This window comes from Eptesicus fuscus, chromosome 23 (assembly GCF_027574615.1).
Source record: "Eptesicus fuscus isolate TK198812 chromosome 23, DD_ASM_mEF_20220401, whole genome shotgun sequence".
Taxonomy (NCBI): domain Eukaryota; kingdom Metazoa; phylum Chordata; class Mammalia; order Chiroptera; family Vespertilionidae; genus Eptesicus; species Eptesicus fuscus.
In genome coordinates, this window is record NC_072495.1 from 17629469 (window position 1) to 17648539 (window position 19071).

A 19071-nucleotide genomic window follows, 5' to 3' on the forward strand; every position below is an offset into this window, starting at 1 on the left:
GAAGTTCTGATCCTCAACATGTCAAGTACAACGTACATCAAAGTACAGCTCGTAAGAACACTCCCCAGCTGTGGACAGTGAATGAGCTGGAATACACGGCAGCAGCAGCTTACCCAGCCTGCCCATGGGACTCACTGCCCACCTCTGGGTCCGCGGTCCCTGCTTACCTGGGGCATGACTTTGGTCTGCGTAGCAGTGGCTGGCACGCGGATCTGTGGCCCTGCTGGAATCGGTGGCAGTGTCTGTGCTGGCCCCGCTGACTGCTGGGTAACAGCAGGAAGGCCAGGCTGGGCCACCACCCGTACCTGGGGGAGTCCCGCCGAGCTGGAGTGGCTCACGACACGGGCAGTGGCCTGAGAACTCGGCGGCGTCTGGCTGGCGGCTGGGGAAAGCATGGTTCCCAGCTGTGGCATCGTTGGCGAGGAGACCAGAAGGACACTAGGAGGGAAATTAGGGAAACAGAAAACAACCAGCTTAGGACGCGCCGAGAGGACGTGGAGGGACAGAGCGGGAGGAGACAGGAGAGCTTACCCGGAGCTGGATTTCGCGGGTTCTGGGACAGTGGTAGGCCCACTCTTGTTGACTGCCGAAACGGGTGGAGGGGAGATAGGAGTGGTGGGCAAAGCTGGCGTGGTGGGCGTCACAGGGGTGACAGGGGTGGGTGGCATGCTGGAGTCGCTGAGGCTCATCTGGCTCTGCTCAGAAGGGCCGCTGCTGAGGACCTTCAGTGAACTCTCCTTGCTACTGGACTTCTAGGCAGGAGAGAGAGGTCCATGCGCAGATTTAACACAGAGGAGCGGAGGCAGGCTCGGCCCCGGTTCCCGGTGCTCTGAGCCTCGCCGCCCTCCCTGAAACCACTAGGGCAGGCTCTCAGCTGGTTACTTACCACCTTAGATGAGGGCTTGGGTTTCTGCTGAAGGGCTTTTCTGGCTTTCGCTGCCGCTGCTTGCGCTTGGTGAATCCGCTCTGTGAACGAGAGTGAAAAGCGTCAGCGACTGTTTCAGCTCAGCACAGTAAGAAGGGTGCCTCCATCAAGAGCCAGGGCCTCGCTGGAGGGCCAAGTCCTGCTCTACGGTCCTGTCCTGCCCAAATGCCAGTGAGAAGCATCATGGAACTGGGGCAGAAAGTCAGAGCATCCCTAGTCTAGCTGGACACGCTGCCCGAGCCTCACACACCGAACTCTTCCTCGCTCCTGTCACGGTGCAGGTAGATCCACAGCTTGCGCCCGATGTCGTACTTCACGCATGGGTCCTTCTCATAATGCAGCCGATCCAGGGCCCCGCTCACCACTGTGTTCACCTAACAACCAGAACAAAGGGGATGAGGTCCTAAGACCTGGGGAAGGTGGAGCAGCTGAGTCGAATCTGTGCTTCACTAACAGCAAGGGTCTTAGGTTAACACTGTTCACATGACACCCTTCTCTCCTCTTCTTCAGTTTTTTTTTTTTTTTAAATGTATGTTACTATATTTTCTATCCTCATTGTTTTCCTTAATTCCTTTCGGGAACAAAACAAAAAGAATCTCTTCTCCATCCTACCTGAGTGCTGGTGACATCTGGTGCGAGAAACTGGGAGTCCTTGAGCAATTCGCAGATCTCTGCCCGCGTGCCCTCGCCGTTAGGCAGCCGAGCTGCGGCATCTCGAACTGATGGCATCGGAAAATGGAAAGTCCAAGAATCAAGCAGAGCTACTGCTGGGGACACCCTTCCCTCCTAGCTCTGGGAAGTGACATGCCCTGAGGTGTCTTCCTCACTCAGCGTTGGGTGGACACTGCCCTCTAGGGGCCGTCCCCTACGTGTACACTCTTCACACAGCCACGACTGAGCATGACACCCAGGACTGTACAGAGGTAACAAACCATACACTGGCAGTGCTGTGATGCTGTAACAGACTTAGATACGTTCATACCACGTTACAGCTGCTGCAGACGACTCCAAATACCACTTCCATGCATCACTATTTGGGAATTACAGAAGGTGTAAGTCCTGCTGCTAGATCTTATCATTTAATATCATATAAAGATACATATATTTCTGCACGAGAAATTTGTTTTAATATTTTGACAACTATTTCAATAGTTTCTCTTGTAACTCTATGCATTTTGTTTTCTGCATTTAAAGTATAATTCTGAGGAGGGTCCATAGGTCTCACCAGAGCCAAAGACTCATGACACACACACAAAAAGGTTAAAAACCTCATCTTGAAAGGAACCACAGTCGGGAGGCAGCAAATTCCTACACTTGAGCGCACTATTTAGCTGGCCTGGGAACAATGAATTCCTGAATAAACTGGAGCGCAGACGTCAGGAAAGAAACACAATTCCCGCTAAGTCTCGGGGGGTAGAAGGCCCCTTCCCAAACACCAAAGCTTCCTAAAGCTGCGCCGACCCACAGAGCTCTCCTGTGCGCGGTGGGGGCGGGGTGAGGCGCACAGCTGCCTGGAGGAGCATCGGTCTACCTACCGAGGGAGAGGATGGTGACGTAGGCGGGCCGGTCCGAGCGCAGCAGGGAGTGCTCCCGAGCCTTGTTGAGGGAGGTCTCCTTATCAAACACGCCCTTCACGGGCCCCACCACGGACTCGAAGCCGTGCATCCGAAAGGTGAACGCCTTGTGGGGCTGGCTGTACCGGTAACGCTCCTATCAAGAGCAAAGGGCCAAGCTCCTAAGTCAGGATCAGTGGGGTTCCCTCCGGCGCGCCCACCCAATCAGGAGAGATTAAAACGAGAAGGGAAGAGGCTACTCCACTAGGACTACTGAGCCCACTCCAGTGGGAAAGGGATGCTCCCCCAAGCCCTCCTCCCTGGCAAAGGGACAGGAAGGTCAATGTAAATGTACTTCGCTGTCTGGAAGAAGAGGTCATTAAAACACCATTTCTGCCCCTAACAAGCAATCCCACCAGCAGGAATCTAAGGTGAAAGGTGTGAATTTCCTCCCGAACGCGGGCCCAGGGAGAGCCTCGCCACACGGCCTCACGGGCGCAGAGATGCCCTCTGGCTGGGCTGTCGTACCTGCTCCTGAAACACTCGTTTCTCCTCCCCGGTGCTGGGCCGCACCACGTAGTCAGTTCTTCTGGAACATAAAGAATTTGGGCAATCTAACAAAAGCCGAACTCACAGAAAGAAGCAGGGAGTAGAATGGTGGTTACCAGGGGCTGGTAGACGGGGAAACGGGGAAATGCTGGTTCAAGGGCACAGACTTCCAGCTCTAAGAGTAAGGTCTGGGGAATCTAGCATATAGCACGGTGACTACAGTTCATAACGCTTGAAAGTTGCTGAGAGAGACCTTACCACACACAAACATACACACAAACTGGTAATTCTGTGAGGTGATGGATGTGTTAACCTTACTATGGTACTCATTTCACAATCTATACACACATCAAGTCAACACAGTATTGTGTGTCAACGGCATCTCACAAAGCTGGGGTAAGAAGAGAGGACCATCCCAGACGGAGAACGGTCACATGAGATGCTGTGATATGAAGGGCTCAGGGCTAGAGGCCAAGAGGCCTAAATTCTAGCCTTGGTCCTGTCCCTAACCTCCGGCCAGTCACTTAGCCACGTGCCTCAATTTCTTTTTAGGTGAAGTGAGGAAGATGGATTGGATGAATCACGCTCAAATGGGAACTGAGGAGGGGGATTCGGGAGGAAAAAGCATGCCCACCTACAAGGCAGATCACATCCCCTCCCCGATCCCGCATCCTCTCCTCAGGGAGCCTCTCTCTGAATGACGGGGTGGTGCCCTCAGGTGTGCCGAGGCAGGTGACAATCCGTGGGCCCCCGGGATCTCTCAAGCCCACGACAACTCTAACAGGCTAAGGAATGTCACAAAAGCCATGGCAGTGGGATAAACCAGGTTTCAAGGACACCCCCGCTGTTAGAGTTATACTCACACCCGGGGAACAGGCGTGGTGGCATCTGAGCTGTCCTCGTTTTCTTGCTGTGGAAAAGGAAAACATGAACAGGTACGTGGACTACAGGATTCTGGCGGACTTAGGGCCCTGGATGCCCCGTCAGGAAGGCTGACATTTCTGTACAAAGCTTACCTTGCAGAGGGCCTGGTCTTTGGTTTCGAGCCACAGCTGGAAGAGCGCAGCTAACTCCTTCTCATTGTCTTGGGACTGGCCTATCAGAAGAATCAAAAGGCAAAAAATAATGAAACCAACTAGGGCAGTGGTTGGCAAACCGCGGCTCGTGAGCCACATGCGGCTCTTTGGCCCCTTTTGTGTTCTAACGCCACTTCTTCAAAATAGACTCGCCCAGGCCGAAAACCGACTTCTGCGCATGGGCCACAAAGTTTCAATCGCACTGTCCGTGCGAGCCCACACGTGGTATTTTGTGGAAGAGCCACACTCAAGGGGCCAAAGAGCCGTATGTGACTCGTGAGCCATGGTTTGCCGACCACTGAACTAGGGCATTCCTCGGGATCTCCCTTTCTCCTTGCGTGCTGTATCTGTGAGAGAGAGAACCCGTCAGGACCTGTAGCCTGGGCCTCTGCAACAGAAAGCATCTGACCCACACGCTCACAATAATTATTATCTGGCCCTACAACGTGTGCCACGCCGGCACAAGTGTCCCACCTCGGCCGACTTCAAGCAACGCCTGACAGCGTGAGTCGCCTTCCCTCACCCCGGTCCTGAACTCAGGTCATTCCGATAAGAATCACTCTTACGAGAAATTCTTCACTTCCTCCATGTCCACACGTCCACAGCCTTTATCTACTGAACCTTTTAGTAACTATCAAGGCTAATGACCACTCCCCAATTCTTAACTCTCTCACTGCTTGGCTTCCAAGAGTCAGCTATCTCTTGTAGTCGCTTCCTCTCCACGTGCTCCACCTCCTCTCAAGGCTTAGTCCTCGGCCCTCTTTTCTCCTTTCTCCTCGTTTAGCACCTTCCCCCATGCCTTTGACTTTAAATGCTATATACACCAATATGCCAACAGCTCTCTACCTCGACTCCGGGCTGGGTTCTAAACCCATATATACCACTGTCTATTCAGTACCTTCACTCAGATGCCTCAAAGGCAGCTCAAACTCAGCACATCTCAAACTAAACTCATCACCTTCACCCTCACCCATGTCCAGGCGTCTTCCACAGCCGCCCACCTCCATAAACACCACCTTCAGCCACGAAACTCAAACCTAGCAAAGGGATGCTTGACCACACTCTTCTTTCACTCCCTTGTCCAAGTCATACCAAGCCCTGTGGCTTCTCCACCTAAAAACTTCTTAAATTTTAGATCCAATTATCTTCATCTCTGCACAGGCTGTGTGATCGTTTTGAACCGAATCTTCCCTGGCACCACGGAGCCACTGCCTCCTCCACCCCAAATGCCCTCCCCGCCATCTGCCGGCCTCCTCCTAATCACCACCGATATCTCTGCTCATTCATCGCTTCCTCAGGAAGGTCCTCCTGGATCCAGACTACACCAATGCCTCACTGTAACTTGTCCTTCCCGGTACTTTTCCTTACAGAATGGATAAGTCTGTTATTTCACTTTAAGGGCTATTTGTTCCCCAAACAAACCTTAACCCCCATGAGGGGAGCGCACTGTCTGTAACTTGCAAACCATTATGTCCCCTAGCACCTGACAGACTGACTGATGCCTAGAAGCTGAACAAATGTTGTAATGGATGGATCTACTCCATCTCTCCATATATATCCTCATAGACTGTGCGAGAGAATAAAGAGAAAGGTTCCTGAATTCCAACATGAAATCAACACTGGTTTTCCTCATCACCATCACCAGGTAACAGTCACCAAGTTACTTCAGGTGCACGCTACACAGCTTACACAGTAAGTGGAACTTTATAAACTTAAAACAAAAGCGAGGGCCCCGTGCCTTAATAGCAGCTTATTCGGAGCTGCCTGGCATCTTGCTGCACATTATCCCCCATAGCAAGTCCCATTTTTAGGAAAGAAAAATAAATACATTATTACAAATTGACCTAAAACCGTAAGTACAATTAATATAAACGCATTTAAATTTAGCCAGCACCAGAGTGCATCGTAATAGAAGGGCTATTCCACCCCAGCCCAGGTAAGCCCAACTCCACTGGAGGGGATGGAGGGGGTGAAGTTCGGACCCCGAGTACAAAAGGGATCCCGAAGGAGTCTTTTGCGGAACAGCCTAAGATTTAATAGTGCCCTTTACTGACTGGAAGGCCAAGGAAGCTGCGGGGAGGAAATGAGGGAACGAAGACCTAGTGTCACTAGGTCTTATGAATTACTTACCAAGCAATTTCCACTGCTGCGTTTTCTCCTTGAATTCAACAAACGGAGAGAAACTGGAAGGCACGGCTGCAAGAAATGGATTCCATGAACAAGCCACACAGGTCAGAGTGCTAAACTCAGAACAATGACCGTCCCTGAGCTGAGAGAACGTCTGCATGTTTCACAGCACCAGGCCTCCAAGGCCGGCACTGTGCAAAGCCATGATGGTTTCAGCCAGGAAAGCTGCAGTTCACTATGAGAATCACTTAGACCGGCGGGGGGTGGGGGGCCTAGGTGGGGGGAAAGACACTGACCCACCAGAAAAAAGCACCTTACCACGGCTTTCTCCAGCAAGATACTGCAGGGCTGGCAGCACCAGCTCCGCCCAGTTGGGGGCTGCAGAGAACCAGCTATTGAGGGAGCTGGCCGGAGAGGACTGCCAATCCAAAACCCGCTCCTCGAGCTGCAGGAAAGCAAAGGCAGAACAGTCAGGGTCCAGCAATTCCACGATGGCCACAGCGAGCTGGGTGGATCTGTCCAGTCTGCCCACGCTACACAGCAAGTCAGCCGAAGGGCTCCGGGAGCGACCCAGAGTTCTTCTCAAGCTGCAGACCTGGGTGGGGAACATCCAGCCCACGGGCCGTCTAAGGCCCGAAAAGTCATAGGTCTGGCCCTGCCAAGGCGTTAGGGGTGAGTTAATTAAATGTCAGACCAAATAGAGCAGGGTGCTTTTTAAGTTGATAACTTTGTATGTTATAAATATCCAAATGGCACCCCTGCTACAGAACATTAAGATTTCCTACGATTTGAAAACTTTTGATATACATCTGACTTTCCCACGACTCTTACCACAGGAAGGCTAGACTGCCCCTCCAGCAGCAAGATCTCGAGGAGAAGAGAGAAGAAGCTGGAAGATATTTCATTGATTCCCAGGCAAGGCTTGAGGTCTTCCAGAGGCCTAATGAAGGAGGAAAAATATAAGAGCGAAAAGGACCAAGAACACATCCCTAGGTGGTTTAAGCCCTCCAAGCCTCCTGTCTATCACAAAGGAGTTCAATAAAGGGTCACACTATGTACTTGCCCTGGTAGAACCGCGGGACCCTGGGCTTATGGTTCAACACCAACCAGGCCACCCCAAGTACCAGTCCTGGGTCACCCTTCGGCCCCATCCTCCACCCTGCACGGTCAGCTCTGCTGCTCACTTACTCCTCCTTGATGGCAGGCACTGCCAACGGAGACGGAGCCTGTGAGAGAGGTGGGATCCCTTCAGTCCCGCTTAAGGGCTCAGCCAGGTCCTCTGCTTCTGATTTGATCACTTTTATTTTCTTCTTCTTCCTCTCCTCTTTTTCCTTAACCTTTTTTTTAAGGACAGCCAAGTCATACAGGGCTGCGAAGAAAAAACAACACAAATCACAGAACTGCATTTTCTACATCCGGGAGTGTGAGATTCTCATCTGCATTTATTTCCTCAGGCCCACCAGTAAAAGAAAGAAGAATCTCAAAAACAAGACATTTAGGTTTGTTTACCAAACCCAAAGAGTGATTTACAAATTAATGTTAACAGTTATTCAGGCATCAATGATCTGTTGTTCTGATTCTATATTCACTTTCCACCTATAAACCCACTAGAGGGAATAACCAAAAAAGGTTATCAGCAAGAAGCAAGCTGTGACTTCTCTGTTTTCCAACATGTACATAGGTTCATGGAATTTAGCACCCGTCAGACGATGGCTGCCCACTGAGGGCGTCATTTACCTGCTAGAGAGCCTTTCCTGCCGGCGTTGACGCGAGTCATGATGTCATTGAGAGTCAGGTCCCCCGTCAGAAGGTCCGGGTGATCCTAGATGTGATACCAGAGATTTGTTATGGAGGCCAAACTGCTGGGGGTTTTGCCAATTTACCTAACAGATAAATAGATGTTACGTGCAACTTAAGAAAATCATGCTGAATTAAAATTATAAACATAAAAAACTGCTCTTCATAACGAGGCAGAGGAGAACGCAGTGCCAACCTTTCTATTGTATGGCATTTGCAGTTCACATTCCTCACCTTGCGTGCTCTTCAAATAGTCTTGTTAAAGATCATGTTTTACAGCAGGGGTGGGGGACATTTTTTTCTGCCAAGGGCCTTTTGGATACTTATAACCTCATTCGTGGGCCATACAAAATTATCAACTTAAAAATGAGCCTGCTGTATTTGGTCAAACATTTAATTAATTCACCCCTAATGGCTTGGCAGGGCCAGACCAAATGACTTTGCAGGCCTTATACGGCCCCAGGGCCGGACGTTCCCCACCCATTCTTTTAGTCTGAAAATGGGATTCAGAGAAGGGACTTGCCCAATACCACAGAGCAGGTGGGGAAGACAGTCGGTTCTGACTTCCCCTGTGGGAGTCTCCCCATCTCGCCACCTGCCTTAGGCGAACTGCCTCCTCTTCCTACTGTGCTCTCTGGGGTGGCTGCACTGGAATCACCTTGATTAGGTGGAGCTTAGAAACAGGAAAGAGCGGGCAGCGCACAGGATCTGACCTTGGCTCAGCCACTGACTAGCTGTAAGGCCAAGAGCAAGCTCCCGACCCTCTGAGCACTGGTAAAATGGGTACGATTCAGCACCAGTCTTAAGCAAAGATTAAATCAGGCACTATTTTCAGAGTGCCTTATATAAAGTCAAAGCACGGCCCTAGCTAGTTTGGCTCAGTGGACAGAGCGTTGGCCTGTGGACTAAAGGGTTCCAGGTCCGATTCCAGTCAGGGACACATGCCAGGTTGCAGGCTTGATCCGCAATAGGGGGCATGCAGGAGGTAGCCCATCAATGATTCTCTCTCTCATCACTGATGTTTCTATCTCTTTCTCCCTCTCCCATCCTCTCTGAAATCAATAAAAATATAAATAAGTAAATAAATAAAAATAAGGTCAAAGCATGTGTCTTCTCACACCTTTTGTGTTAACTAGCGTCTATAGGTGTCCTGCCCTGTAACGGTGACAAGGAAAGGAAGCAGAAATAAGGTAGTGACTACCTGTGTGTTCCTCACAATAGTCAATCCAGAGACTCGACACTGAAAACCGCTAATGAGCACACACCCGGCCCCCACTCTTACCGGCTGATGTTTCCGCTTCTCATGGTGCTTCTTTAGCATTATCTTCAGGTCACTGTCCCCCAGTTCTATCTTATCTGAGAGGAAAGGAACCAAACCACATGCACGAGGTCATTCACAACGTGATGCCGAAATTTAAACCTTTCTGGTCACCTGTGATATTCAAAACTAAGGTATTTCTCTGAGCTTCCCTTCTGAGGGCTGTGTACTACAAGTACCACCAGTCTTGAAACAGTCACAGGGTCAACTCTTCAGTTTTTCTATACGTTGGTCAATAACCATGACCTCATTTACTTAGCTGCTCCTAAAACACATTCAAGGTTCTTAACATTCTTCTTCGTTTCCTATCCCAATTAAAAATTCTTCTCTGCCCTGGCCAGTGTGGCTCAGTTGGTTGAGTGTCATCCTGTGCACCTAAAGGTCACCGGTTCAATTCCGGTCAGGGCAAATACCAGGTGGCGGGCTCAATCCCTGGTGAGGGTGCATGCAGGCGGCAACCAACCAGTGCTTCTCTCTCACACTGATGTCCCTCTCTCCGCCCACTTCCTCTCTTTCTCGAATCAATAAAGACATATTGAAAATAAATCCTTCTCTAATTTCACAGATGTTCTAAGAAATTGCCATGGCCCTGGTTAACCGTGTTCTATTATTGAAATGTCCCTTAGTGCTGCTATTTTGTTTTAAGATTCTGCTTCAGTGCAAAATACCAGCTGAACAGCTCCTAAGGAAAAATTTCAAAGCAAAGGAAGGCAGGCCTACCTGCTTGTAAAAAAGCGGAATTGTACCCAAACGTCTCCAATTCCAAGGAACACTGCTTTGTTTTCCTGGCAGGTAAGAATCTGGCCCCACCTCCCTCCAAGGGAGTCCTCAGATCTACCTGCAGATTTCCCAGAATGCCAGCAGCAGCCACTAAGTCCTCACCTGCGGTTTTCATGTCTGTGGTGGAAAGCGTGGGCACCACCCTCAGGGGCACCGCAGGGCTAGGAGAACGCGCTGGGGAGCTCGGGAGCCATGAGCTGAGATCTTCAAAAGAAAATGTTTCTTGTAAATCCCACGTGGCTGTGGACTCCAATAGGGAGATTGGGTAAGTGGCCATTTGGGTTCAACAAGGGCAAGCCAACAACAGGGAGGCCAGGGTTCCACCATTCCTCTCCGACCCTTCCCCAGGCGAGCTGGAGCACTGAGGCCATTTAAACGGCTCTTCCGGGAAGAGACTTCACCAGTGATGGGTCGCATTGCAGCAGGCCAACAGTCACTACTACTCTCCTGTGGGGGGAAAAGCAGTTCTCTCACGGGGCACACGAGGACCAGACAGGCCCACTGCGGAGAGCCCTGCCACGCAGGGGCCCAGCTCATCTAAACCAGTGCCAAGTACCCATCACGGGTAAAAATGATACGCAGTCATGCCCCGCCTAACAGGAACGTCCACCCCCCGACAGACAACGGGACAGCCTCTTTGCTGGGGAGAGAAGTGGCTACCACTGGCTCCAACCGCACAGCAAGCTGCTGGAGGAAATCCCAGTGCCCAGGACACTCACCCTCTTCATCGGACGACAGGGCCGTGTCACCGCACTCCTCCTTCACTTCCCTCAAGACCTTCAGGTAGCGCTGCTGCGTGCGCCACTCCCGCTCCTCGGGGGTGCGGGATGGGGAAGGGCGCTTCTGCCGCAAGGAAAGGGCTGGGCCGCTCCGACGGGCCATTTCCAGGAGGTCCTAGGAAGGCCAGACGGGAGCACGTCAGCACGGAAGCTTGTTCTGGTACCTTCTCTAAGTCTCCATTCTCTTCTCTTCATTGTTTAATAAGCTCCATTCCTTCTCTCCAGATTACAAAAAGGATATGTGATTATGCCAAATAAAAACAGCCTACTTTGATTATTACATGGCGAATACTCATTACACTAGAGACCCAAATGTTTCCATACTGAAGATTAAACCACTGAAAGCCAGAACTCTGTCTCGAAGAATTAGCAGACTGGTCCAGCCCCGGGCCCACTGAGGTTGGCGCTCTGCAGACCCGACACGGCTCTCAGGGGCCTGCGTAGCCCACACTCCTACCCTAGAGCAGCCTGGTTCCCTGCACGAGCCGTGATGGAGCGGAGAGCTGTTTATTTATCGTGGTAAATACTGAAGCTACAATATTTCATCCATTTTAAGAGGTACCTTTTCCCCCGTTTTAGCATCTCTGAAATCAGGGTACATCTTAAAATTGAACATAAGAAAGAATAATATAGCTTAACTGTATCATAGCTTAATTGGTAGCATTTTTTTTCTTTAGTGTTATCTTTCGTATGTTACACCTGAGCCACTGCTTGAGGTCATGAAACCCATGTGTTCACTGCCCGTTTCACATCCACTTCCTGCCATCACTTACGTTCCGGGAAGCCAGAATCTGCTTCAGCAGCCGATGGAAATACTGCTGCTGGGAGTTGAGGTACCGCTTGTACTGCGACTTGAAGCACAGCTGCCGATATTTGACCACCTCAGGGTTAAAGTGTCCATCTTAAAAGAACCGAGGTACAATATATATACATCAGTCAACAAATATGTAACGTGTGCTGAAAATGTGGTCAACTCTACTAAACTGAGACATTTAACATTGGGGGCAGGGGGAGGAGATAACCTTGGTGTATGTGGAGCCTACAGCCCCGTGGGAGAGACAGCAAATAAACAGGTAAACAGATAATAGTCAACTCTCTTAAGTACTATAAGGAAGTTAACTCCAGAACTGAAGGGCAAGGAGAGTTCAATCAGGAAAGGGATCTCTAAGGAATGACACACAAAATGAAGCCTGATTAAAGTAACTGCAGCAAAATATCAACAACTGATACACGTGAACATTACACAAATGTGCATTATATTATTTTTCAACTTTTTCTATATGCTTACAAGCTTTCAAAATGAAAAGCTGGGAGGAATATATGCCTGGCTGGTGTGGCTAAGTTGGTTGGGTGTTGTCCCATACACCGAAAGGTAGCCGGTTCGATTCCCAGGCAGGACTCATGCCCAGGTTGTGGGTTCAATCCCCAGTAGGGGCGTACAGAAATGTCTGAAGACTAAAGCAGAGTAGGTGGTAGCTGAGAGCGGCATGAGATGACCTGGGAAGGTGACCCGAGATCAGACCACAGAAGCTTTTAGGTCATGCGTGGATTTTATCCTAAGTGCAGTGAAGATTTAAAGCAGAAGAATGACATGGCTGGGAGCAAGAGTGAAAGAAAAACGGCTGCGGTGGTCTAGGTGTGACAATGGTGGCTTGGTCCCCTGGTCTCCTTCCACATTCAATAAAAGCCGGGACCCTAAAGATGGCCTATAAGGCCCTTCATGACCTGTCTCATGCCACCTGTGGCCTCACCTTCCACCAGTCCCCCTTTTGCTCACTCTACCTGACCCCCAATGGCCTCCATGCTGTTTCCTGAACAGGCCACATACCCTACTTTCTCAAGGCTTTTGTATCTAAAGCTCCCCCTGCCTGCAATATTTCCTATTATCACCCAATATTTTCACGGCTTGCTCTTCCTCCCTTCATAAAGTTTCTGTTTGCATGTCACCGCGCTGGAGAAGCCTTGCCCAAATACCAAATCTAAAACAGCTCCTGCCCAGCACTCTAGTCCCATTACCCTTTCTTATTCTATGTAGCACTTAAACCAATAAATATTTGCTTATTTATCATCTATTTTTCTCTATTAGAATGTAAGGTCATTACTCTATCTCCAAACCACAAAGAATGCCTGGCACAAAGTAGCCGATTGGTAATTAGTGGTTAAATGAATGGAAGCAAGAGAGATTTGGGATACATTTCCAAGGGAGAAAGATCAGACCTGCTGGGGCAGGCAGGGGAGCAAGGAGAGGGGAGCAACTGAGTACCATACTAGCCCATCCTACTGTTTGGGGGGAAAACATGACAGCAAAACAGACAGTGGTAACATTACACAGGTCCCTCACGTGACCTCTAAAACCAAGCAGCTCCCACGGAGGCCCCGGGTTTCAGTGAAGTAAACCTCTGCCACCACAGAGGGTAATTCTTTACACGAACAACCCACTAAAGGAGAGCGAGCGAACCTTAAGCCCTTAAGGCAGTGGTTCTCAACCTTTCTAATGCCGCGACCCTTTAATACAGTTCCTCACGTGGTGGTGACCCCCAACCATAAAATTATTTTCGTTGATACTTCATAACTGTAATTTTGCTACTGTTATGAATCGTAGTGTAAATATCTGTGTTTTCCGACGGTCTTAGGCTCTACAGCAGCGGTTCTCAAACTGTGGGTTGCGACATACACACACATACATATATACATAATTCAGACATATACACACACATACATACATAATTCAGACACATACACACATACATATATGTAATCATGCAAATGGTAAACTATTACTAAAAATTATTTAAAGACTAGTCATAAAGGTGCCTATAAGATGTTGGTATTTTTATTTATTTATTTTTGTTCATCTTCACCCAAGGGTATTTTTTTCATTGATTTTTAGGAAGTGGAAGGGAGAGAATGGGGAGAAAGCGAGCGAGAGAGAGAGAAACAGCAATTGGCTGCCCCCTACAAGCACCCCAAACTAGGCTGGGGATCAAACCTGCAACCCAGGCACATGCCCTTGACTGGAAATCGAACTTATGATCCTTTAGGGCTCAGGCTAACACTCTAACTTCTGAGTCACAAGGGCCAGGGCGATGTTGGTAATGTTTTATTTATTGATCTAGGTGGTTGTTTTACATAGCTGAGTTCATATTATAATACATCATTGAGCAATACACTTACGATTTATATATTTCCTATGTAAGTTTAAAAAAAAAAAAGATGGCATAGGCAGCAAGTGTTGCACAAAACCAGTCTGCTGAGTAGGTATCTATCTATAATAATCTATAATAATAAAAGCATAATATGCTAATTAGACCGGACATCCTTCCCGACGACCTTCCGGATGAAGCCAGGGCTTCAAGGGAAGCCTGGGTCCCGGATGCCGGCAGCCGGGAGAAGGAAGGCCTACTCTCGCAGAAATTTCGTGCATCGGGCCTCTAGTCTGTACATAAAAACAGACCGACTGAAACTAAGACCTGCACGTAACTGAATGTGTCCCCACTTTCCATTCCTCCCGAAAGCCTGCTGAGCTACGCACCTCGGAAGAGCTTCTGGGCGATGTGCAGAGGGTTCCCGAAGCGGAAGTTCTCGCCCCTGAACAGGGCCAGGAGCAGCTGGTTCTGCTGCTCAGCACTGTCCTCGGGAACACGGGGCAGAAACTGCTGGAGGTGCGCACGCTGGGAGTCACTCAACACTTCCTGCCACGTGGAGAGGCTGACCACCTCAAAGAATATCTCGGGCTAGGAGAAGGAGGGAAAGCAGGAGAAACGTCAACGAGAGAAAAAGAGGGTTCTAAGTTTTCTGTGTGTGATAAAATATGTATGACATAAAACTTCCCATTTTATCCATTTTTAACTGTACGGTTCAGTAGCATTAAGTACGTTCACACCGTTGTGCAACCATCACCACCATGCAAGTTTTAAGTGTTTTTAAACAAACTAAAATTCCACTGATCTTTCCTCAATGCTCAAAACTTAAGAGATTCATAAAGACTACCTTTAATAAACCAAAGTCTTATACCCAACAGTAAGCAATCCAGAGGAAAATCATCTCAGTAGAGAGAACCCTATCTGGAAACCATTTCTGCCAGCAGGGGACATGATCGCAGACATCCGAGTTTAGCGAAAATGAGTGGCAGGAAAAGGTTAACACGGGAGGAGAGAACATGAGGAGTTGAGGTCACCTGCTGAGAGTGAGAAGCAGCGGGATGGAGCTCATTTTCAGTTCAACAATCACATACTGGACATCTGTGTGCTACGTACTAAGACAGACTAGTACTGCATACATATTGTCTGGTTGTGGGAAATATTAAACAAGCAATTACAACGTAGCTTAAGAAGTTTACCTATGAGCACATAGAAGCACACCTCCCGGACTGAAGGCTTCAGAGAACACCTACCAGAGGAAGTGACATTTAAGACAGTGGGGGATGTCCAGCCGGCGTGGCTCAGTGGTTGAGCATCGACCTATGAACCAGGAGGTCATGGTTCAATTTCTGGTCGGGGCATATGCCCATGTTGTGGGCTCAATCCCCAGTGGGGCACACAGGAGGCAGCTGATCAATGATTCTCTCTGATCACTGATGTTTCTATTGCTCTCTCCCTCTCCTTGTCTGAAAGCAATAAATATATGTGTGTGTGTGTGTGTGTGTATGTGTGTGTGTGTGTTAAAAAGACAGTGAGGGATGACAAGGAAAAGAAAAAAAGACTGAGGCAAGAGGGTTAAAAACCCAAGAACAAAAAGAATTCAGGCAACAGGAGGCTGGCACAAGGACAGGGAAGGAGAGGGGAGCAGCCAGCAGGAGGAACAAGGGACCTGTGAGCATGCTCAGTACTTGTGCCTTTACCCTTTAGGCAATGGGGAGCCATCAACTATCTCAGTATGAGTACACCAAAGCACCTCGGCTCCGTGTCCAACATGTTCCCCTGCAAACCCGTTGGTGCTCACTTTATTCCCAGCACCTCAGTGTCTGGCATAAAGTAGGTGCTTAATGAAACAAGTGTTTGCTGACTGAGTGACACGGGAGATTTACTTGAAAGAGGATGCAAAGGAAACATGGAAGGATATACAGTGACTTCGGCGGTTGTTACTTCAGGTGAGAGAGGGAATAAGACAAGGGCAGAGTGGTGGCTTTATCTAAAATGTCTGATGAAAGAGACATTTATGAAATGTATTCACAACGTATTATGAAAGAGAAATCTGAACCAAATATCACTAAGTGAAATTATCTCCTAAAGCTGGATGATGCTCAGATGAATGTCAGCTTTATGACACTGCACCTATGTTTAAAATATGAAAAATAAGCCAACACAGAGAAACAGACGTTTCAGCACCTAGCGTTTTCCACGTACTAAGCGCTTAATAAATGGCAGCCACCTTAGTGATAACGATCACAGCGCCCGTCTGTGAAAGTGGTCACAGCACGCTGATACGTTTGCCCCAGGGCACACACTAATAACTGACGAGCGGGTTCCTTATAGCCAGAGAGGACATGTTTGGGTTTGGTTTCATGAATCACAACATGGGTAATCAATGTGATGCAAACATACACATAATTCTCCTCTTTAAAAAACTTGTTGCTCGTTGCTGAAAATTAACTTGTTAAAAATAGGGCTTTATAACATATTATCCAGTTATTAAACATGCAGAGTGTAGCTTATAATTTCTTCCTTATATTCAACAGAATATTCAATAGACTCTCCACAAAAAAAAAAGAGAGATCACTCTGGCTGCAGTGCAGAGAATGCAACAGAAGGCAGCGCGAGACTGAAAGGGATGAGAACAGTGGCTGTGGGGAGGCTGAGAGGGGAAAAGATGGTGATGATGTAACTCACATCCTCCAGAAGGTCCTCCGGCAGACTAACCCTGGTGTCCCCCAGGAGGCAGTCCTCCATAATCCGTGTGCCATGGCCATCTCCACACGGACCCAGTTCCAGGGGGTCCGTCAGCATATGGTCCAAGGAATCCATTTTTTATGTTCCACGGGGAATCTAGACAAACACAGGCAGTCACACCGTGAGACAGAAAGGCAGGAATCCCAGGGATCTGGTGGACACACTCCTTCAGAAAATATTCTGGCCCAGAAAATATTCCATCTCAAACCCACTCTTAGCCCTTATCTTCACACCCTAACTACAGCTGAACAGCTCTTCTTCCTTCCGCTCACCACTCCGTAGCCATCTGAACTTTCAAATCTTACCAGACCTCTTCTAACTCCCAAATTTATAGATTTTCTAACTTCACTTTACACATAAGCAAAAGGAGACTCGATGAACGGATCAGCAGAGCGCGTAATTTAGACTTCTAGACTTCCCAGGCCAATAATATCTCCACTATAACATAATTTAACAGCCCTAACCGGTTTGGCTCAGTGGATAGAGCGTCGGTCTGCGGACTCAAGGGTCCCAGGTTCGATTCCGGTCAAGGGGTATGTACCTTGGTTGCGGGCACATCCCCAGTGGGGAGTGTGCAGGAGGCAGCTGGTCGATGTTTCTCTCTCATCGATGTTTCTAACTCTCTATCTCTCTCCCTTCCTCTCTGTAAAAAATTAATAAAATATATTTTTTAAAAACATAATTTAACAATTGTATTTTTTAGCAATTAAGTCTTTGCTCTTTCACAAAAGAAAGTTCACACAGACTAATCAAGCTCAGACACTAACAATAAGTTATTAATGAGGGCCTATCTCATTTAATTCTCACAACTGTGAAAGATAGGGTTATTATATCTATTCTACAGACAGTAAAACATGTAGTAAGTAACTTGCTTAACCCCAGGGATAGGACTGAGGCTCAGGTCTGCCTGGCGGCAGAGCCATTTCTTAACACTACACACAATACACCCTATCTAAACTTCCAATTTAAATCATGAAAAGGGAGCATCTCATGGTGACTTTATTAGTCCAAATAAACTCCAGAGGCTCCAAGAACCTGACCGTGACCATCTGTAACGTGGAGGCCAACCCACCTTCAGCTGGTCCATCCGACTTTTATAGCCATGTAAATGTAATGCTATTTTTCTCCTTCCTGTAATAACGGAACACTGCTGGCCATCTTTAGTAAAGTACTTATTAAAACATTTCACAAGGCTGCCGAAACCGGTTTGGCTCAATGGATAGAGCGTCGGTCTGCGGACTGAAAGGTCCCAGGTTCGATTCCGGTCAAGGGCATGTACATTGGCTGCGGGCACATCCCTGGTAGGGGGTGTGCAGGAGGCAGCTGGTCGATGATTCTCTCTCATCGATGTTTCTAGCTCTCTATCCCTCTCTCTTCCTCTCTGTAAAAAATCAATATAATATATTTAAAAAAAAGACATTTCACAAGGCTGATGGCTAGAATCCATGTAAAGCTGAGGCCACAGGACTGAACAAAGCTCTCAGGAACAAGGAGCGTGGACTCCATCACTCTAGGAACACCGGCTAAGTCCATGCTCTATTTCCTATTCCTACCAAATGGGCTAGCAATAACTAGCACAGGAAAATGGGAAGAAAAAAAAAAAAATAGACTACAAGTCAAAACACCAAACTTCTCATCTCAGTGACTCTGGACAAGTCTTACCTCACCGGGTGTCAACTGATGAAAGGTGGTTAGGCCAATCCTGGATTCCTGCAACGAACAATCTCTAGATGGATGAGTTTACGTGACTTAACGCGGTCACGTAACGCAGTCACGGAATGACTTCTCATTCTGAAATTCTCAAATGATAAACAGCAAACCTGTAAATTTACTGTTAAAACAAGCACCTCCCCACTAAATTATTTCAAGTTTATCTTGAAGAGGTTTCAGATCTACGTGAGACCCAGCGGGTGGGTTAAGTGTTGAACCAAGCAGCTGTGTCCTCCCCCCCCCCACCCCACCCCACCCCGCCGGCCGTGGTGAATTACAATACCCTGAACATCCCCTGTGCTGACTGAAGCAGGTGAGAAAGCACAAGACGTGTGTGTTTCACAAAACTTTGAAATAGAAAAAAAAAAAAATGCAGAAGCAACCTGATGCTGAGCATCAAGTCCCAATTGAAAAGAACTGACGTACAGCAGGGTAAGAGCTGCAAAGCCGGCGTCCCACCTGCCTCTTAGGAGGATCACCTGTTCCACAACTTGCTCACAAGTGTCTTCAATTCGGTGGACCTGGAGCTAAACTGAATCCTACCCAGTGGCAACCTTTGCCCTGCTACT

The 19071-nt window shown here is 48.4% G+C and overlaps 1 protein-coding gene across 3 annotated transcripts in view; it reads right to left on the minus strand.

The window, feature by feature from the left end:
- NFRKB (nuclear factor related to kappaB binding protein) overlaps positions 1 to 19071 on the minus strand; it is a 29427-nt gene that overhangs the window by 9775 nt on the left and 581 nt on the right. Inside the window, exons 2-22 of one of the 3 annotated variants that reach the window (XM_008142542.3) lie at positions 18455 to 18591; positions 16733 to 16888; positions 14437 to 14638; positions 11678 to 11805; positions 10845 to 11019; positions 10228 to 10329; positions 9310 to 9383; positions 7968 to 8052; positions 7419 to 7599; positions 7062 to 7170; positions 6549 to 6675; positions 6234 to 6299; positions 4044 to 4123; positions 3891 to 3937; positions 3007 to 3067; positions 2461 to 2635; positions 1538 to 1644; positions 1176 to 1299; positions 887 to 966; positions 532 to 752; positions 168 to 438 (exon numbers count right to left, since the gene is read on the minus strand). In XM_008142542.3, the coding sequence (XP_008140764.1) occupies positions 168 to 438; positions 532 to 752; positions 887 to 966; positions 1176 to 1299; positions 1538 to 1644; positions 2461 to 2635; positions 3007 to 3067; positions 3891 to 3937; positions 4044 to 4123; positions 6234 to 6299; positions 6549 to 6675; positions 7062 to 7170; positions 7419 to 7599; positions 7968 to 8052; positions 9310 to 9383; positions 10228 to 10329; positions 10845 to 11019; positions 11678 to 11805; positions 14437 to 14638; positions 16733 to 16867 (2550 nt within the window). In that variant the 5' untranslated portion in view covers positions 16868 to 16888; positions 18455 to 18591. Of the gene's footprint in view, positions 1 to 167; positions 439 to 531; positions 753 to 886; positions 967 to 1175; positions 1300 to 1537; positions 1645 to 2460; positions 2636 to 3006; positions 3068 to 3890; positions 3938 to 4043; positions 4124 to 6233; positions 6300 to 6548; positions 6676 to 7061; positions 7171 to 7418; positions 7600 to 7967; positions 8053 to 9309; positions 9384 to 10227; positions 10366 to 10844; positions 11020 to 11677; positions 11806 to 14436; positions 14639 to 16732; positions 16889 to 18454; positions 18592 to 19071 lie in introns of all 3 variants that reach the window. The other 2 variants (XM_028146904.2, XM_028146901.2) reach the window with 2 other exon arrangements.